This window comes from Trichechus manatus, unplaced genomic scaffold (assembly GCF_000243295.1).
Source record: "Trichechus manatus latirostris isolate Lorelei unplaced genomic scaffold, TriManLat1.0 scaffold00003, whole genome shotgun sequence".
Lineage (NCBI taxonomy): Eukaryota > Metazoa > Chordata > Mammalia > Sirenia > Trichechidae > Trichechus > Trichechus manatus.
The window spans coordinates 8244047-8266390 of record NW_004443939.1 but is presented as its reverse complement, the minus strand read 5'-3'; the positions used below and the strand labels follow the sequence as shown (position 1 = coordinate 8266390).

The 22344-nt window shown below is 38.8% G+C and overlaps 1 protein-coding gene across 1 annotated transcript in view; it reads right to left on the bottom strand.

Annotated features, from left to right (window-relative positions):
- The window catches only part of PATJ (PATJ crumbs cell polarity complex component), a 431680-nt gene that overhangs the window by 15280 nt on the left and 394056 nt on the right, over nt 1-22344 (bottom strand). Inside the window, exons 33-39 of the mRNA XM_023730369.1 lie at nt 20279-20568; nt 13943-14090; nt 12618-12704; nt 8609-8723; nt 7869-7906; nt 4634-4756; nt 3793-3897 (exon numbers count right to left, since the gene is read on the bottom strand). Of these exons, the coding sequence (XP_023586137.1) occupies nt 3793-3897; nt 4634-4756; nt 7869-7906; nt 8609-8723; nt 12618-12704; nt 13943-14090; nt 20279-20568 (906 nt within the window). The remainder of the gene's footprint in view (nt 1-3792; nt 3898-4633; nt 4757-7868; nt 7907-8608; nt 8724-12617; nt 12705-13942; nt 14091-20278; nt 20569-22344) is intronic.

The following is a 22344-nucleotide window of genomic DNA, read 5'->3' as shown; positions in this document are numbered from 1 at the left end:
AGTTTGGACAAGTTGTTCTTCATGCCTGCTATACAGTTGTCATGCTGGGATTTCAATGCTCTTCAGCCTCAGCCAGCTCCACTGGCTTCCCTCTTTCTTATTTTGTTCTTTTGTTTTGTTGGGGAAACATCCTAGATTAGTTTTCTCAGAAATACAGTACATTGCTGATAAAAAGTCAGGTGCCTTTTGAAACTCTTATTCTTTTGTAGGTAGCTTATTCTTTCCACTTTGAAAGTTTTAGAACATATATAGGTATTATTCTTGTTTTATTTATCCTGTTCAGTGCTTAATGGGCCTTTGAACTAATTTCTTTTATTTCTTTGTTATTTTCCTCATTCTGTTTTCCTTTTTGCAACTCCTATTTGCTGGATGTTGTATCTACTGGATTAATCCTGTGTCTTACCTTTTCTCTCCCATTTTCAAACTAGGGCTCACAAGGAAGATCACTGTTCATTTTCTCTCTATTATTTTAATAGGTATGACACGTCTCTCTCTTTTAACCAGCAGTTGGGCTTTCTTGGGTCAGTTTTGTTTGCTCTGGACGATGCCTGCAAACCATCTTGCAAACTCCTTTTAGGTAGACCCTTAATTAATGTCCCTGATTTCAGACTCTTTGTCTCCTATCCTCCATACCTGTTGCTTACTCCATATCTTTGTCTCCTCTCTCTATTTTAATTCATTTGTTGAGCCAATACCTATTAAGTATAATGTGCCAGGCAATGTGGATGACAACATTGAGAAACCTTAGATGGCTTTATTTACCCCCTGGTTCTAGCACTGATGTCTTCCGGAGCATCAGTAGCACATTTCCTCTTCCTGCTGGACATCACCTGATGTCTCCAACTTCAACCATCGTCTTCTCTCTCAAACATACACCTCTTATATTCTCTGTTGTAGCTAACAGTGATTCCCCCCTATTCTCCCAAGCTCTAAAACCGTTGGAAAATCTCTTAATGGACCCAGAACAAGCCCTAGAAGTTCCTTTTGTGAAAACATCTCTGATATGCTTTTTTGTCTTCTATAGTCTCAAAGATATAAAGATGAAAAGAAAAAAAACATTTTTTTTTTCTAATAGAGAGTTTGGGTTACCTAAGTTTTGTGTAATCAGGGTTTAATAGTAATTCCATTGACAAAAGAGCTGAACCAGGCCAAAAAAATAAATAAATAAATATCAAGCTAAAAAAGCGACTGTAATTAGGAACATTTAAAATGACCCCTGGCAGCCAAATTAATCTTAACTGGCCAGTCTACAATTGGCTGTAAGAAACTACCAGAGTCAATGACTAGACTTTAAGAGGAGAAATATTTATCTCCTTACTACACCTAGAGGTAGTAATTTAAACTGTGGAGAGAAGCCTGCAGAAGCGCTGGTTGTCTCTTCTACTCTTTCCCCCTTCTCTCCCTTCAGTCTGCTCACTCAGATCATAATCTTCCCGGTGCAATCAGCGTTGGTTGACTGCTTTGCCTGATACACTGACAATAAGTCTTTTCCACATCATCAGACAATATCTGATCTTTCCTACTTTGCCAGTGGGCTGGCTGGCCTGGTAATAAAAACAATTATCTAATGACAATTCAGCTGTGATAATTATATTGCTGGTACTATTCCATGCACATCATTTTAATTAAAACAAACCATATAACTGAAAGGCATTTGATGCAGGACTTGAGTTTCGTGTCTAAAGCCTTTGCTAGCACACCTGTTCCATATCCATAATTGTGTAGAGTATAACTGTCAAAATCCCAAAGGATGCCATTAATCTTTAGATGGTACACATCAGAAAATAACACCACCAACTAACGTAATTAATGCCACAGAACATTTTGAAATCAAGTGTCATGTCATTTTCTTCTTAAAATACAGAAAGGATAAATAAGGAAATCTTTCAAAAGTATGGTGGAGCCCTGGTGGCACAGGCGTTAAGAGCTTGGCTGCAAACCAAAAGGTCAGCAATCTGAATACACCAGCCACTCCTTGGAAACCCTATGGGGTTCTACTCTGTCCTATAGGGTCGATATGTGTCGGAATTGGCTTGAGGGCAACCAGTTTGGTTTTTTTGGTTTTCAAAAGTATGTTAATAGTGACAATTTGGCTGAAATGAGTGTTAGTTCTCCATGGGAAAGCCAGAGCTCATTTTCATTTAGGTACTTTTCATATTTAGCTATTGTTACACTTAAAATTGTCTTTTCTCTCTGTTTTTGGTGAGGAATATGGAGCTGAACAAATAATATCAATGCATGCAAATATCAAAAACACTGGACTTTGCTAACAGAAACATTTTTTTTCTTGCCATAGTTACCACCATTTGAAATAACTTCCTCTTAAAATTCTGTACAGCTGACGGTCCACAGCTCTGAAATTGAAGGGTTACATTTATAGTGCCTCTAGGGGTCAGCATAACTTGAAGGAAGAGCCCACACAGCAAATAATAAAAAGCAAAGGATCTGTAGACTGTGACAATGGTGGAGGGAGGAGTTTGAGGCCGCTATGCCAGTTTCCACTGAAAGTGTGGATAAGAAGGAAGAGCTGGGGAGAAGTAGAATCTATGGCCAGTCCACACAGTGTTTAGGTTCATGCTTAATATAAACTCTGGGACCTAAATCATATAATATTTGGCTTAGCACATAAACTCCGTTGAAACTACTGGTAGTATTTTCACTTTCCTTCATATATGCTGAAAATCTTTTACTTTTTAATGACTATTTTGGCACTTTGGATTTATACCACTGAGATGCTAGAAGTAAAAGCACCACAAATTGGTTCTCCCAAATGGAATGGTTTTTCAATTCAAACTTCTTATTTTATGGCTAGAATTATCTGAATGGCTGGCTAGCCCTCTCTCTAAGCTGCAAAATGGTGGGCTTTAGTTTTTTAACCTGTAAGCGATCTTATACCACCTCTGCAGAAGTATGGTGATTATAAGTATACATTTTTTGGGAAACTCATTAATGACAATCACTGCCAATATGCTGCCTCTCAATCATGGCATGGTACAGGGGTGGATTAACCAGTAAGCAAGGCACAAAGGGGCTTAATTGTGTCTACTTACTGATCTGAATCACACAGTTTCACCTGGTGAAATCTGCCTGATAAAACCCATGAGAAACTGGGCACTACAGATTAGTAAGGAAGCACAATTAAGCCCGTGTGTACCCTGCTTATTGGGTAATCCATCCCTGGCATGGGCTCAATCTCAGAGACATTTGAAGGCTGAAATGTAAGGAGAGATAATTAACAGCACAGGTTGCTTTTACCTCCCTGTATAGTTCCCTATGCCTCTAGACAAATACTCTTGGGGACCACAGCTGATAAACAATTGTCTGCCTTAGCGGACAACTACTAGGCAGTGAGAATTTAACAGTGTTGGGAATCATTTATGCTACAGGAAAAAGAGCATTGTGATTTTCCCTTCCTTTAAAGGGAGAGGAAAAAACAGCACATGGGCAGTTTAGTAACAGTCTTTGGGCATTAAAAAAAAAAATCATTTCCTACTCCTTGCAAATTTTGATTTACAAAAGAATGCTAGAAGCTAAAAGCCTTGTTGATTTATCATGTGAAGCAAAGAGTAATTTTTCTCCCGTTGTTATGCTTTCATACAGTCATGCTCACTGCCTGTATGGGTGGCATTAAAGAATTTCTGAATAAAAATAATAATTTCTTGCTTTCAACCTTCATAATTCACATCAGCAAGCACCCTGCTGAGTGGTGATGCCTACTGCCAGTGAGGCTCAATCTTTTTTGCATGCCACTTATCTGCCTCGTGCAGCTGCGTATTCTGTTGATCGCAATACCTGCAGGATAATGCGCCCATAAGCATTCTTTAGTAGATTAACCACATCCGCATGAGAAAGCCCATCCAAAGGTTGCCCATTAATGCTGACAATCCGATCTCCAACCTGGAAGTACAAAAGTGGTAGAAAATCACTATCATTAGGAAAAATTAAATTTGAGAAGAATGCTTAAAATTCTTTGTAAGTCATATTCCCATTTGTGGCCATTGTGAAGATTCTGTGTTTTCTAGTGTGTATGCATGTTGGAGAAGCATGAGGAATTTTTACGGCTTTCTCCAAATACAGACCAATCAAAGAAACAAGAAGGGGGTCAGATTTGATTATTAAAAGGCACCCTAGGGCACTTTTGTATTTTGGTAATGGTGGTGTTTCAGACATCCATTTGCCAGCAATAGTGGGTGTATAAATTAACTGTTCAATAAAGCTCTAATGAGGAAGCCAAATATTTTTGGCTTTATTTTTCTACCTAAGTTAAGATTATGGGGCAATGGGGGAAAAAAAAATCATAAAGTGTTGATTATTTTGTTTAAGGCATGATCGTAAGGTCAAATCTTTGGGTTGAAAATCCATTTTGGGTGGAAGGACGTGCTAAAAAGGGTATGGGAGGTTTTGCAAATGAGCTGTAATTTCTTCCTTCATTGAGAAGCTTGATACAAACAATAATATTTTTATATGCCCGGAGACCTAATGAATTTCAGGCATGAACTTTCTGTAATGTATTTTGCCCTCAGGGTGGGTGTCTGATGGCTATTGGAATTCAGACTTTAAATAAATTCTCCAAGGCTGCACCTCCCACCCTCCCACAGGCTGTTAGCACTTCAACCATTCCCCTCTCGTTTACTTTAAGCTTCTGTGTACGTGCTGCCACTCCACTGGCCTGAATCATGGCAATAAATATAGGGATATCTCCTAAGGGACTTCCTTTTCCTCCAGCAATACTGATTCCAAGGGCATCATCGAGAGCCTAAAAAAGAAGGAAAACATGACGCTTATATATTTAATTTATTTAAAGACCCACAGCCTGATTGTCCCCAGATGGCTGTCAGACAAAATCCCTTCGGTGACACAGGAAGCCAGGGTAACATAGGAGTTAAGCGCAGGGGCTTTGGAGTCAAGAAAGACCTGTGTCTCAGCTGTAGCACTTAATTAGCAGTAGGATCTTGGGGATAGTTTCTTAACCTCTTAGAACCTCCATCTCCATGCATAAAATGGGAAGGATACCACCTACCTCACAGTACTGGTTTTTGGATTAGATGAGATGATGAAGTGCAGGCCTGACATACAGAAAAGGCTGAATAAATAGCAACAGTACAAGTAAAAAACCCCTATGCCACTGCTCAGTTTAGTGGCCAATTATGATGCAGACTTGGCAAGTATCTACTCATATGGTGTTTATGATTAAACTGCCACACATATCATGCTCTTCTGGGTGTGAACAAACACTTGGCTCTAAAAGAGCTGCACGTCTGAGTTACAAAAAAAGGATCTTAGAGGACACCCACTGTAGTGACAGCAAGTACGGAGAGAGAAGTAAAATGTGACTGAAAATATTCCCTAAGATTCTCATGTGAGGCAACTCAGTGCTCTTGGATCTTGATGAAGTGACCCTGGCTCTAGTGTAGGGTTTCCACACATTTACATCACAGAGTTAGTACAGTAAAACCTGCGAAAGCCAGAACCTGTGTGAGGTGGAAACTTGTCAGAGAAGGAAAACTCAACTGTTTTCCACTAAAACGAGTGATAGAAAAGTGGTAAGTGCACCCTGTCAAAAGTGGAAAAAGAGACCAGGAAAAACAAGGCAGTCTTTTCGAGTTGCAGCTCTCAGAGGTTTCACTGTGTTTTAAAAAATCATTAAAAGAACAAATGGCAAGTTCTGGTTTCAGCATGGTGGTAGGCATACCATGGCAAAGAACTCTTGTCAAAACACAAAAAAACCATCTATCTGAGGCCTCTGAAAAATCAAGAAACACAAACTGTGGTAAAGAGTCAAAACTTGGAGAAACGACTCAGGAGGTGAATTTCCCAGTCTTTTTTTTTTCCTGATAGCTTTGCCATGAGGGTGAGTCCCAGTCAAAGAGTTGCAAAGGTGGAGTGAATGGTTAAAATTCTGATAAAATCCCCATCTTTCTGGCCAGATGACCAGGAAAAGGAAGTGCCGGTGGCTGGAAAGTAGGGGGAAAGCCAGAGTGGAGAGAGCAGAAGAAGGGGATCCTCTACTTGTATGCATGAACCCACAAAATTTTCAGGCTCAATTCTCAGTTACGTATGTGTGGGACATACCCAAACCAATATAGTATAGGCTTAGAGGACTGAGATATGAACCACCGCCCACAAAAGATGAAACAAAACTTATAGTTTGAACCTAACTGGGTTGATTGCCTGTTAAAACAAAAACAACATTTTTCACAGTCTATACATTATAATGTTCACGAGGTCCAGGATAAAACCCTAAATTTCTCAGTCTACAAAGAGCCAGAAAAATGTGACCAATTTTACTATTAAGTTTATTTAAAAATATATAGGATTGTTGAAAGCAAAAATTATAATATTTTAGAGTAGAGTTCTCAATTTATACAGATGTAAATATATGACAAATATGACCGAAATGTCAGTGGAGTGGTTGTTGTAAAGGGACCTATGTGGTTGCAAGGCTTCTACAGTTTAAATTGATCAAACTGTACATTTTAAATATATGCAGCTTACTGTGCTTCAATTATACCTCGCTAACGCCAGGAAAAGTAAAAAAAAAAAAAAAAAAAAGACCGTAAAAACCCTAAGTGAAAGAAATTTAAAAACTTGTGGCACGTAACTGTGAGGAATTATTCTTTATTATTAATATTAGTGTTGCCATGTCATGTCCATAGACAGAATAATGGCTTATACCTGCTCTCCAAAGTACTTGGGTCTACGTATACTTTCTAAACGCATCAACAGTCAAGCCCTGCATCCAAAATGGCAAGAAGTGTTGTATTATGAATTTTCTGCTTGGGTCACATGTGAGAGAATGGAGTTGATAAGAACAGGTCTTATTATAAAAACCTTAAAAAAAAAAAAAAAAAAAACTGACTGAAAATGACCAGCAAAACATAAAATGATGTTATAGTCTAAATCTTGGAATGCAGAGAAATTTGGCTTTGTAGTATTATCATCCCCACTCTACAGACGAGAAAACTGAAGTTACGTGACTTGCCAAAGGTCCTAGAGCTAAGAAATGCTGCAGGCACCTTCAAACACAGCTATGACTGACTCCAGAGAACAAAGCTATGCTGGATATCACTTTGCTGTAGTTAAACTATGATTAAAACAAGGTCATAATTTTTTACTACTTCTTGAATCCCCAATTCATCGCCAAACTGATCAAAATAGAAGTTGTCTCTATTTTCCAATATTCTGGATATCACACAGGAGTGTGAAAATCAGGGTGTGAGGAATTAATGAATTGAAATGCATCTTAGAGTCTACTCAGCAGGGTACATTTTAGCTGTATGTATCCAAGCCTTTAATAACAAGCATGGTTTTTGACAACATAATTTAATTTCTAAGAATCAATCCTCAGGAAATAGTCCATTATATGGGCAAAAATTAAAATACAAAGATATTTCGCTATTAAATATATCAAAAATTGAAAAGTATGCTAATTGTTCAATAAGAGGAAGTTGGTTGAGAAAATTATAGCACCTTCAAATGATGGAGTACCATGCAACCAATAAAATTATGCTATATACTGTCAAAAAATACTTACTGGCTTGCCTAAGATTTCATGCTACACAGTGAAAAAGACAAGCTACAGGAGTATGTCCAACATGACACCACGCTTTGTTTTATAAAATTTAAACATACATACTTGTGCACAAAAGGTACTGAATAGGCATGTGTCAAAAAATTCACAGTGGTCATCTTTGTGCTTTAATGTATTTTTCTAAGTCTGTTTATTTTACGTAGGCCATATACTTACTTCGGTGACTTGAAAGCACACACAAACAATCCAATAAATCTCGCTAAGAAGAAAATGTGTATTTTATGCAAAGCCACAAACCAGCAAAAAAAAAAAAACCACAGCAAAATAACTGACTTACCCGGATTATTTCAACAGTCCTTGGTTCCATATCTGTGCCTATAAATAAAGAAGCAACACAGTTAACTTCTTTAAAATTAGGAGATAATATATTTAGGATATAATATTAACCCATGAGAATGGTATTATTTTCTAGGCCTTTTAAGAGAGAATACTAAAGCAAGCAGGTATTATACCTTTTCTTAATGTCTTAACCAGCAGCCATTGATCAGGGGCTATGCCCTCTATTACAAAGAGGTCCTCTCTGTTTGAAATGGATGCAGCTATAATCGTTCGGTCTGACAAAAGCTGATGGACTGCAGCAGCAGCTGCCTGGGACAAGGTGATTAAATGGCTTGGAGGGTGAGCCATTTGTATTTCACTGTACATTTTTCTGCCTGAATCAAAGACAACCCTCTACCCGATGAAAGACTTGAAAAGACCCCTCACCCTACCTCATCTCCAACCTGCTTCCAATGAGCTATAATTTATTAATTTTTTCTTTGTAAATGGTTTTACTTTATGAAGCACTTTGGATTTCTGCTCTTTTTTTTTTCATGTGCATTTGTATAAAGTTAAAGGCACATTCCAATAATGAATCTCTATAGCTTTGCTTCCTTTAGAACAGGCCTTTCAGACAGCTTGGGACTATGTGGTCAAGTACAAAGATTTAAAAATATTTCATTGAAGGTGAAAACGCTGCTTTTGAAAACAATAATATTTAAATATTAGGTAACAGGGTGATTTGTATACAAATAATACCTGGATCTTTTGGGGAAGGATTGGAAGCTCTTTTTGGGCCGACCAGGTTCTGCAGGCTGGAGACGACAGGCGTGAGGGAAAGAGGAAAGCTGCCGGGTGTGCTGTGTTGACTCCCCTGGAAAGGAAATCCAGCACAGCTGAGACAGAGTTTGCCTCAAAAAATTTACACGTATTATTATCTTCTTAATTACTGAATTATGTTAACTATTACTATGTTACAGAAAACTTCAAAGTGGCCAAAAAAGAAAAAAAAAAAAAAAAGAATCACCCAAACTCTCTTACCACCCTAACACAATCCCATTTAACATTTTCTTTAATGTATATGCTTCTACACGTGGTTTCAATCATCAAGGCAGAAAATAATCTCCAATCTCAATTTTTTTATTCCTCATGAAATAAAAAAAAATTCTCTAGGTTGCTACATAGTCTTTATATATGATCTTTTGATGGGCACAATGTGTCATTGGAGCCACTGGGCAGTTAACATGCTTGGTTGCTAACAGAAAGGCTGGAGGTTCAAGTCCACCCAGAGGCACCCTGGAAGAAAGTCCTGGTGATCTACTTCCAAAAAACCATTCATTGAAAACCCTATGGAGGACAGTTCTATTCTGACACACATGGGGTGGCCATGAGTCAGAAATGACTCAAGGGCAACTGACAGATGTATTATTTGGGGCAATGGTGAACAATTATTTCACTATTACGTACATTTCATTATATATTTTCCTAACACAACTTTTATAAAACCTTGATTAATGGTAACTCAACCAACTGGAAACTTCAGTTGTAGAAGAAAGCAGCAAACATCAAGGGGAAAAGGCCTGCTTTAGGAATATATATATTTTTTCCTAACAGATTTTCCTGGAGTCAGTAATACTTTAGTCCAATCAGCTATACCTTCATTATTTGTCCTTTTATTTACTTAAATAAATACTTGAGGCCTACAATGTACAGTTATTTTGTGGCTAGTGGCTACTGAATGAAAACTACACATAGTGAAGGTCCTTTTTAATGAAAAAACAACACTACCAATAATGAATAATATAATTTTTCTACCAAATTATCAAAGCCATGCTAATTGCATCATAAAATTATAAGCTAAGCCTAAGATCACAATTATCAGTTGACAAATTATAATGTGATCCATTTCCTTAATTCTATAATGCAAGTTGTTCAAATTTCTTAAATATAAAAAATTTCCAATTTACTGAAAAGTTGAAAGAATTATATAATAGCCATTCATATACACACCACATAGATTCTAAAATTAATATTTTGCTATACTTTCTTTTTTATTATTGTAAATATATTGTCTTTATCATATATCCACTCATCTATCTGCCATTCATTCAAATAGAATAAGGGGATAGGCATGGTTTAAAATCAGGAAAGGTGTGCATCAGGGTTGTATCCTTTCACCAAAATTATTCAATCTACACGTGCTGAGCAAATAATCCAAGAATCTGGACTATATGAAGAAGACTCATCAACAACTTGTGTTATGCAGATGACACAATAACGCTTGCGGAAAGTGAAGAGGACTCAAAGCACTTACTGATGAAGATCAAAGACTACAGCCTCCAGCATGGATTACACCTCAACAGAAAGAGATCAAAAATCCTCACAACTGGACCAATAAGCAACATCATGATAAATGGAGAAAAGATTTAAGCTGTTAAGGATTTCATTTTGTTTGCTTTGTATTTAACCTAGTGTGAAGCTTGATTAATTACTAAGATGCTCATGTATAAGTCCTCAGGAATAGAAACCAAGTTCTATCCACCACCTCACCTGTCAATCCAAGCTTTTCTTAAAATACACGAATTTCTTTTATTTCTTTGTGCCTTTGTGTATACTATTCCGTCTATCTGAGATGCCTTCTCCCTTTTCCACTTGTCAAAATCCTTTTGGAGGGAGCCTCAGTAGAATGCTTTCTGTGTAGCCCTCTCATACGCTGCCAGGAAGAATAATTCCATCTTCAGTATTGTTCGTTCTATATTCTAATTCCCTGTGTGTATCAGTGATTCAATGAAATCATTCAACAAATGTGAGTCTTCCATTAAGGAAGCAGCCTGGCTGAGACAATTTCTTTGTATCTCAAGTTTCCATTATTGATACAAGTCTGGTCAGAATCATTACCAGCCACTCCTGAAATCCCACGGCAGCACAGTGTCTTAGTATATTTATGCTATTTGACGTCAATTATGAAAGCCAGAAATGCAGAAAAAATCTAAAATTTAACATAGTGTTTATCAGGTTTGACGACTTTGAGAATTCTCTGAGACAAGCCAGCTAGTCTGTACTAGCATGGTGATTCTATCTGAACAACAGTATTTTTTCTCAACCATTTTCTAACACCAATGAGGTAAAGGAGGCAGCCAATAGCATTCCAGAAGTACCCAGGGGTTAACCATAAAATCAGAGCATCTCCTTCTGAACAAAGGCTTTGGAGAGGCTTTAATTCTAAGGTAGCCAGGGAGGGGACCAAAAGTTGTTTTTAACCTCAAAATGAAGTCCTGGTATCAGGGGACATCTAGATCAATTGGCATAAAACAGTTCATAAACAAAACGTTCTACATCCTACTTTGGTGTGTAGTGTCTAGGGTCTTAAAAGCTCGTGAGCGGCCATCTAAGATACATCTATTGGTCCCATCATATTTGGAGCAAAGGAGAATGAAGAAAACCAAAGACACAAGGAAAACATCAGACCAAAGGACTAATGCACCAAACGAACCACAGCCTCTACCCACCTGAGCCCGGAAGAATTAGATGGTGCCTGGCTACCACTGACCACTCTGACAGGGATCACAACAGAGGGTCCCAGACAGAGTGGGAGAAAAATGTAGAACAAAATTCAAATACCCAAAAAAAGACAGACTTACTGGTCTAACAGAGACTGGAAGGAACCCCTAGACACTGGCCCCCAGACACCCTGCTAACTCAGAGCTGAAGCCACTCCCAAAGTACACGTTTAGCCAAAGATTAGAGAAGACTATAAAACAAACAACACACGTGAGGAATGTGCTTCTTAGTTCAACCAAGTAGATGAGACCAAATGGGCAACAACTGCCCAAAAGCAAAGATGAAAAGGCAAGAAGGGACAGGAAAACTGGACAAATGGACATGGGGAACCTGGGGTGGAAAGGGAAAGGGGGTGAGTGCTGACACATTGCGGCGATTGCAACCTATGTCACAATACAATTTGTGTATAAATTTTTTAATGAAAAACTCATCTGTGCTGTAAACTTTCACCTAAAACAAAATTAAAAAAAAAAATTTTATGAATCACATACACACACATACACACAAAAACGAAGTCTCATCCACAACCCACAAAAGGGATTAGGGGGTGACATGCAAGTTTCTACAGTTTCATTATGTATCAAATGGGACTAAACAAATAGTTTACCGTCTTCATTTTTGTCAGCTGTTACAATGAAAAAAATGCAGTGAAATAACAGTTATTAAAAAAAAAAGTGGCACTTATGTCAGCCTTGCAAATAAACATAAGATGTTTGCTATCCCACAAAATATCACCCACCAAGACAGAACCCCACACGAGAAACCCCCACGTTCTCTGCCCTCTTAGGAATATACCATTAATTGCCCTCAGCATGTGTGAGTGGCTATTCACTAGTTAACCTTATAGCAATATTTGATTGAATGAATAGAACAATGTTGTGCTAATGAGGGTCAAATTGGCAACAGATGTTGCTTCTTTCTTTTTTTTTAAATAAACACAGCTGTGTACATGCATGCATAAGCAATATAGAACTAATAGTGGGAGAGAAAAATGGTTCTTAGAAAATATTTGCAGGACATGAAAGGGGAGAAAAATCTGGGAATTAATGAATTTCCGTCCCACCTTTCAATTTCATTTCAAACACATCAAAATACACTGAACTTGGTGTTGTGAATATGCTATATATAATATTTCCAAACAAATCGTTTACGAAATGGGGAACTGTCTCCCATTTAAGGGCAGGAGAGTCAGTCAGTCATCACCAACCTGACTATTCTGTGATGTCTTCCTCGAGGAGGGCCAGGAACCAGCGCGAAGTCTCCCAATCTCTAGCTGTACGAGCCCCTGAGCACACTTGGGAAGATAAGAACAGAAATTAAAAACAACAGCTTTTATGTTCTAAAACACAGCACAGCCTCCACTCATCTCTGCAGCCAAGAATTGTAAATGGGTAATAAGGCAACAGGGAAAAAGGAAATTCAGTAATCAAATCAAACAAAGTAACAAAAATTTAGAACAGTATTCATCTCATGACTTCTTAACTTGCTGATAGCACGGACGCAATAGGACTGGATTTCAGTTTACCTTTTTCTCTTCCTCTGCCTTCCTTGGGTGAAAGTATGCATAAGCAGCAAAGTAATTATGAAAAAGTGGTGAAAGGGAGAAGGACAGAAAAATCAAACATAGATAATATAAAAATACAAATCCTCTCGAGTAACAACTGAAAGTTGACTATCAGAATTTCAAAGTAAACAAAAGTAGTTTGTCTTAAAAAAAAAAAAAAAAGCTTCCATTGCTATCTGTGAAACACAGAATAAAATGCAGTTAATGCTCTCAGCTGCTAATCAAAAGGTTGGAGGTATGAGTCTACCAAGAGGTGTCTCAGAAGAAAGGCCTGGTGATCTACTTCAAAAATCAGCCATTGAAAACTCTAAGGACGAGTTCTACTCTGACACACATTGGGTTGTAATGGCAACTGGTTTTACAGTTGAATGGAGATTTACAAGAATGTTTATTAACCAGTTTCATCCATGGGAAGTAGGGTCCATGTAGTAGAGATACTTGGAAGTGAATTTTGAACTTTAATGAGAGATGTTGGGTGGTAGGAAATCCACTGAAGCAGAGCTATGTGATCTTGGGCATGTCATTTCACTTTTCAAATTTATCTGTGAAATAGAGAAATTGCTCTAGAAATTTTTAACATTTCTTTGAGCAGTAAACATGGGTTTGACAAATTCACAATGATATGCTTCCTGACAAAGGCCTGGAGGAAGGAGGATGAATTCTGTGACTCTAGAAGACTCCATTCATCAAATGCATTTAGAGCACAATTGTGGACTTTTGGAATTCTCACAAGTATGAAAAAAATAGCTCAGAAATCCCAAAGCAGGGTTCCCTGCAACGTTGTTAGTCAATATAACAGAGCTCTCATTCAAAGCTTTTCCTGATTGTTTAAAGCAATCAGAAATTAGATTTCTAGTAAAACCATGAGTTAGCATAAAATCCAACCAATTTTGTAATCAAGCTAGATCAGAACAGTTCCTGTTGGATCGAGTTGTGCCAGCTAGGCAGAAAGCAGTCGAGGGACTCACCTTGAGGACTGTGGCCACAGTCTCCTGTGAGGCATTTCTCATGTCCTCTCCATTCACAGATAAGATCTGATCTCCCTGAATCAATCTGCCATCAAGGTCTGCAGCTCCACCTTTCACGATGTCAGAAATAAACACTCCACTTCCATTTCTGTTAATATCATAAAACAGTGAGGTATGGCACAAGCTAATATTTATTGAAGCTGAGGTTACTGACATACTATATAGATGCCCTAAATCTGAAAACTTGGAAGGAAGGGGCCTACAAGGACATATAATCCAATAATATTCACCAACTTCCCAAATGATGAACTTGAGAGCGCTCACCCACTAAATTGTTTATGCCTATATATGCTGCCTATTGTAATACTCATTTTCATTGACCCAAGGGTATAATTTCTGCAAAATGATAATTTTAGTGAAGTAAAACAGAAATACCCTTTAAAAGGCAGAAGTGAATACTCTTAAAATGTACAGGTTATCTCCCTAGAGAAGATAAGCACAATCACTACCACTTGTCTGTCAGACTGTCATACTGTGGTGGTCGCTCATGGTGGAGAGGTTTCAGCAGAGCTTCCAGATTAAGACAGACTGGGAAGAAGGACCTGGAGATTTACTTGTGAAAAAAGTGGGCTGTGAAAACCTTATGAATAGCACTGGAATACTGTCTGATATAGTGCCAGAAGATGAGCCTCTCAGGTTGGAACGCACTCAAAATACGACTGGGGAAGAGGGCCTCCTCAAAGTAGAGTTGACCTTAATGAGGTGGATGGAGTAAATCTTTCGGGACCTTCATTTGCTGATGGGTCACAATTCAAAATGAGAAGAAACAGCTGCAAACATCCATTAGAAATTGGAACATGGAATGTAAGAAGTATGAATCTAGGAAAATTGGAAGTTGACAAAATAAAATAGAATGCTTGAAGATCAATATTCTAGGCACTAGTGAGCTGAAATGGACTAGTATTGGCCATTCTGAATCAGACAATCCTATGGTCTACTATGCTGAGAATGACAAATTGAAGAGGAACAGCATCTTATTCATTGTCAAAAAGAACATTTCAAGATCTATCCGCAGTACAACGTGGTCAGTGACAAGATAACATCTATACTCCTGCAAGGAAGATCAGTGAATACAACTGTTACTCAAATTTATGCATCAAACACTAATGCCAAAGATGAACAAATTGAAGATTTTCTCAACTTCTGAAGTCTGAAATTGATCAAACATGCAAACAAGATGTACTGATAATTATTGGTGATTGGAATGGGAAAGTTGGAAACAAAAAAGGATCAGTAGTTGTAAAACACAGCCTTGGTGGCAGAAATGATGTTGGAGATCGTGTGACAGAATTTTGCAAGACCGATGACCTATTCGTTGCAAATACCTTTTTTCAACAATATAAACAGTGGTTATACATACAGAGGGTCCTGGACAGAGTGGGAGAAAAATGTAGAACAAAATTCAAATTCCCAAAAAAAAGACAGACTTACTGGTCTGACAGAGACTGGAAGGAACCCCTAGACAGTGGCCCCCAGACACCCACCTCAAGGTGGAATCAAATTGACTACATATGTGGAAAGAAACGATGGAGAAGCTCGATATCATCAGTCAGAACAAGTCCCGAGGCCAACTGCAGAACAGATCATCAGTTGCTCATGTGCAAGTTCAAGGTGAAGCTGAGGAAAATTAAAATAAGTCCACTAGAGTCAAAGTACAGTCTTGAGTATATCCCACCTAAATTTAAAGACCCTCTCAAGAACAGATGTGATGCGCTGAATACTAATGACCGAAGACCAGACGAGTTGTGGAATGACATCAAGGACATCATACATGAAGAAAGCAAGCGGTCATTAAAAAGACAGGAAAGAAAGACCAAAATGTATGTCAGAAGAGACTCTGAAACTTGCTCTTGAACATACAGTAGCTAAAGTGAACAGAAGAAACGATGAAGTAAAAGAGCTGAACAGAGTTCAAAGGGTGGCTCGAGAAGACAAAGTATCATAATGAAATGTGCAAAGACCTAGAGTAAGAAAACCAAAAGGGAAGAACACACCCTGCATTTCTTAAGCTGAAAGAACTGAAGAAAAACTTCAAGCCCTGAGTTGCAGTATTGAAGGATTCTATGGTCATAATATTGGATGACACAGAAAACATCAAAAGAAGATGGAAGGAATACACAGTCACTGTACCAAGAAGAACTGGTCAATGTTCAACCAATTCAGGAGGTAGCATATGATCAAGAACTGACAGTACTGAAGAAGAAGTCCAAGCTGCAGTGAAGGTATTGGTGAAACACAAGGTTCCAGGAATTGATGGAATACCAATCGAGATGTTTCAACACACAAATACAATACTGGAAATGCTCACTCGTCTATGCCAAGAAATTTGGAAAACAGCTACCTGCTCAACCGACTGGAAGTGATCCATGTTTGCATCCATTCCAAAGAAAGGTAATCCAATGGAATGTGGAAATTACTGAACAATATCATTAGTATCACAGGTAAGTAAAATTTTGCTGAAGATAATTCAAAAACAGTTGCAGCAGTACATCAATGGGGAAGTGCTAAAAATTCAAGCCTGATTCAGAAGAGGATGTAGAATGAGGGATATCATTGCTGATTTCAGATGGATCTTGGCTGAGAGCAGAGAATACCAGAAAGATGTTTATCTGTGTTTTATTGACTATGCAAAGGCATTTGACTGTGTGGATCATAACAAATTATGGATAGCATTGTGAAGAATGGGAATTCCAGAACACTTAATTGTGCTCAGGCGGAACCTGTACATAGACCAACAGGCAGTCATTCAAACAGATCAAGGGGATACTGAGTGGTATAAAATCAGGAAAGGTGTGCTACAGGGTTGTATCCTTTCACCATACTTATTCAATCTGTATGCTGAGCAAATAATCTGAGAAGCTGGACTATATGAAGAAGAACGCGGCATCAGGATTAGAGGGAGACTCATTAACAACATGCAATATGTAGATGACACAACACTGCTTGTGGAAAAGCAGAGGACTTGAAGCAGTTACTGATGAAGACAGAAGACTACAGCCTTCAGTATGGATTAGACCTCAACATAAAGAAAACAAAAATCCTCACAACTCGACCAATAAGCAACATCATGATAAACTGAGAAAATATCGAAGTTATTAAGGATTTCATTTTACTTGGATCTACAATCAATGCCCATGGAAGCAGCAGTCAAACAATCAAATGACGACCACAATGACCACAGCCTCCACAAGACTGAGTCCAGCACAACTAGGTGGTGCCTGGCTACCACCACTGACTGCTCTGACAAGGATCACTATAGAGGGTCCCGGACAGAGCTGGAGAAAAATGTAGAACAAAGTTCCAGCTTACAAAAAAAGACCAGACTTACTGGTCTGACAGAGACTGGAGAAACCCCGAAACTATGCTCCCTGGCCACCCTTTTAACTTAGTACTGAAGTTACTCCTGAGGCTCACCCTTCAGGCAAAGATTACACCGGCCCATAACTAAATGGGCACATCAGCCCAGGGGCAAGGACGAGAAGGCAGGAAGGGACAGGAAAGCTAAAAGAATGTAAATGGGGAACCCAAGGTTGAGAAGGGGAGAGTGTTGACGTGTTGTGGGGTTGGCAACCAATGTCACAACACAATATGTGTATTAGTTGTTTAATGAGAAACTAATTTGCTCTCTAAACCTTCCTCTAAAGCACAGTAAAAAAAAAAAAAAAGAAAGAAAGAAAGAAATTAAATAGTGTACTGCACTGGGCGAATCAGCTGGAAAAGACCTCTTTAAAGTGTTAAAAAGCAAAGATGTCACTTTGAGGACTAAGGTGCACCTGACCTAAGCAATGGTATTTTCAATCACTTAATATGTATGTAAAAGCTGGACAATAATAAGAAAGACAAAGAAGAATTGATGCCTTTGAATTATGGTGTTAGCAAAGAATATTGAATATACCTTGGACTGCCAGAAGAATGAACAAATCTGTCTTGGAAGAAGTATAGCCTGAACACTCCTTAGAAGCAAGGATGGTGAGACCTCATCTCATGTACTTTAGACATGTTATCAGGAGGGACCAGTCCCTGGAGAAAGACATCATGCTTGATAAAGTAGAGAGTCAGAAAAAAGAGGAAGGCCCTCAGTGAGATTGATTGACACAGTGGCTGCAACAATGGGCTCAATCATAGGAACGGTTGTTGAAGATCACTCAGGACTGGGCAGTGTTTCGTTCTGTTGTATACACAGTTGCTATGAGTCGGAACCAACTTGACGACACCTAACAACACCAATAACAACTAGCAGCTGATCTATTTCTTCTCTCCTCCTTACTTCATCCTTTCCTTCCTTTATTATTTTTAGAGTTTTAATTATATTTATTTATTTGATGAATAAATCCATTTATATGGTTCAAAATTCAAGAAGTTAAAAAGGATGTACCTTGAAAAAGTTTTCATCTCACCTCTGTTCCCCAGTCCCCAAGTTCCCTTTTTATAGGCAACCAGTGTTACCCATTTCTTGGATATCTCCAAGAAACATTCTGGGTACACATAAGCAAATTCATATGTGTATAGTACATATGTGTGTGTGAATGAATGAACACGTATACACACACACTTTTTCCTCCAGTTTTGTTTTCTTTCAGTTTGCTTTTTTTTCTTAATATGCCTTGGTGATTGATCCTTATCAGTACTTGGAGCCTCCTCTTTGTTTTTTATGGCTACGTAACAGTCTATAGATGTTCTATGATTTCATTTATCAGTATCCTATTGATGGACTATAAGTTATTTCCATTCTTTAGTGACTGCAAACAATGTGCAATGAATAACATATCTGCAAGTATCCCTAGTTGTGGAATTGCTGGTCAAAACGAACTGTGAATTTTGAGAGCTTTACATCCAAACCTTTACAATGGAACTTTCCGTGCTACAGAATGTAAGCGTTCCTTACAAACTCAACCTGAAATACTGGTGCTGTATGAAGATTGTTTCATCAATCCACTAAGAGACAATAAAGCACAAAACTATCCTTCTAAATTGGAATCTCTCCTCGCATATATATGTGTCACAACAAGAAAACAAACTTCAGGATGGGCTCTGTCAGTTACTCTGTACCCAGATGTGGGCTGATTTTGTTTAGAAATGTTTAACAGTCTCCGCTTATTTGTTTTGTAACGCATTTTCAGAGTGATGGTTTTATGGCGCTAAAGTAGAACATGAGATAATGACAGCACAGTTCTTGGCACAAAACCAGTGCTCAAAAATGGCAGCTAATATTTTTATTTTAATAACAGCTTGGACTGCTGGAAAAAAATCACTAGGCTAGACATTGGAGGTCTGTGAAGGCACATGAGATAATATATACATAAGACCAATTTGAACTGCTTCCTAAGTAGATGGTGAATACAATTTTAGGCAATATTGAAGTGTCACCTGGAAATTCTGCAGCCTTGCTGGAATTAATACACACTAAAAACCAAAAAAACAGACCTGTTGCCATCGAGTCGATTCTGACTCATAGTGTCCCTACAGGACAGAGCAGAACTGCCCCATAGGGTTTCCAAGGAGTGGCTGGTGGATTTGAACTGCTGACCTTTTGGTCAGCAGCTGCAGCTCTTAACCACTACGCCACCCAATGTCTAAAAGTCAGTAAACCATGGAAGCTAGAATTACAGTTTCAGGATATTACTTACCTTTCCAATAAACTGCAAGAGAGAACCGGCTACTAGTATTCTGGAACAATTACCATAATTCACATCACATGGGTAAGCAGCATATCCTTCAACAGAGCAGCCTAGCCACTAGGATCCACCCTCATTTATAGTGCAAACTATTCATTTTTGTGGACATTTTTCTTAATAGAAAATTACTGTCAGAAAGAATTTATGTTTGTGTCTTAAGTATGCCTACTCAACTAGTTTTAACATAGTATGAAATTAAGACTCTGTGCTCAGTGGCAGAGCAAACCCAAGCTTGTATATATCTACCTCTTTTCTTAGCTGTTTCTTGGGGATGGCAACCTTAACTAAAGCCTGGCAAGCCTCAGATTTAGGTGATTCCAGGTTGAAAGAATCTTGGTGACTCTGTCCTTGTTCTATAAGGAAATAAAAATCTGAACATTCTGAGTGGATTCGGCTTGTGTTCTATCTTGATGTGACTTTTTTTTTTTGTTTTTGGTAAGACCTTGCTCAGAAATATGACCTATGTTGTTCAAATATCTGCAAATATTAGAATTTTAGAAATCATATCATTTGTTTATGTTAGGTTTTATCTTTCAGTGTTTATCAGCACTAGTCCCTAGGACTCTGAAGAAAAAGCCAATCTTGACTTGCATTTCTTTACCGTTTCCCAACGATGCTCAGGCCCAGTCCTCGGCCGACCTTCTTCTGCAGATCCACAGGAAAAATGTCCAAGTTTTCCTCATCCCTGTAGTGTGCCTCATCTCTGTACACCACCAGCTGCACCTTCTGGGGGGTCTGCCTCAGGGCTGTGATGGCCTCCTCATGGCTGGCACTCCTTAGGTCAACTCCATTAACCTGCAACAATGGCATCAGTGATGGGCTGCTGATAGCAGAGGCTCTCTGCCTGCACCATGTCTCTGCTGGAGCTCCTCGACTCAACCAGTGAAAAGCCTAGAAATTTCCAGCCATTCCCAAAACACACAGGTGGTGACCACTAGCATTACTAAACCAAACCAAACCCACTGCTGTCGAGTCGATTCTGACTCATAGTGACCCTATAGGACAGAGTAGAACTGCCCCAAAGGGTTTCCAAGGAGCAGCTGGTGGATTTGAATTGCCAACCTTTTGGTTAGCAGCTCAGCTTTTAACCACCGCGCCACCAGGGTTTCCACTAGCAGTACTAGCTATTTTAAATATAAAGGAGGTGATCCTTACACTGTCTCCACCCCCACCCCAAATAAACATAAAGGGTGGGTTAGTACAATGATAACACAATTTTACCGTGCTGTGAACATTTACTGGGGAATCCACATGAGAGAGGGAGCAGGGACTAAGTGGCTCATTTAATTGAGATCAAAAGGGCAATAAATATCAGCAGCTTTAGATTTCATTTGTTTGCTAGATTTGACATCCTCATTCTTAATTGCTAACATCACAATTACTTCATAATGTGCCCAGAAGGAAGTGAGGGACAGGTATTTCCAATACCATCAAAGATACCCTGAAGCCCCGTCATTTGAATCTGGATCCAAGCAAGCAGATAGGACTACATGTTAGATGGCATACCGCGCTGCAAACAGCACTGGCTAAAGCCAAGGCTCTGCTTTTGTGAGTCATGTGAGTTTGGGTAAGCAGTGTAACCTCTGTGGACTCTGTTTCCTTATCTGTTAAATAGATATCACAGCCAACTTACTGATTTTATACTTAAATATCTATGTAGTGCTTGTATGCTAGCCCTTTATGAAATATTTACAGTACTCATTTAATCCTTATACTAACTCTCTGAAATAGATACTGTTAATTATAACCATTTTACAGATGAGGAAATTGAGGCACGGAGAGGTTAAATGACTAAGGTTACATAGCTGGTGGAGAAGCCAAGCTTTGAATCCAGGCAATCTGGTTCCACCCTTCGTTCCTATATTATGCTGCCTCACAACTTACCCTTAGAATGGGCTATTGGACCCTACTGCCCCAAAGAAAATCACATCCTGATGTTGGTTAGTGAATTAGATACAAGGGAGAAAATGAGGAGCAGAGCACTCCAGGACTCAAGAGGAAAGGGAGTAACTTGGTAATGAAATCCTCAAGGTAAAAGCTGCGGAAAAAAGCCAAACAAAGAGAAAGACAGGCCCAGGCCACAGACAGGTGGATAACCGAGTGGGAGAGTTCCTTCAAGATGTCCTTTCTGCTCCTTGTTTTGGTCCTGCCACCTGTGCTCCGAGCATTTCGTGCTCGTCCCTGAACTGTTCCTTCATCTATACAATGAAGGACTAGTCTAAGGCTTTTTCCAATTTTAGCATTCTAAAGATGGTTACAGAGAGGGGAGAAAAGAGGAATGAAACCTTCTTGAAGAAGGTGACTTTTTTTGTTTGTTTATTGTTGTAGTTTAAATGAAGTTTACATTTCAAGTTAGTCTTATACATACATTGTTATGTGACCCTAATTGCTCTCCCCATACTGGGACAGCACACTCTTCCTTTCCACCAGATTCCCCATGTCCATTCAACCAGCTCCTAGCACTCTCTGCCTTCCCATCTTACCTCTGGACAGAAGCTGCCCGTTTAGTCTCTTGTATCTACTTGAGCTAAGAGGCACACTCCTCACAAGTAACACTTTATGTCCCACAGTCCAGTCCAATCCCTTTCTGAAGAGTTGGCCTCAGAAACTGTTTTAGTTCTGAGCTGATAGAGAATCTGGGGGCCATGCTTTTGGGGGTTCCTCCAG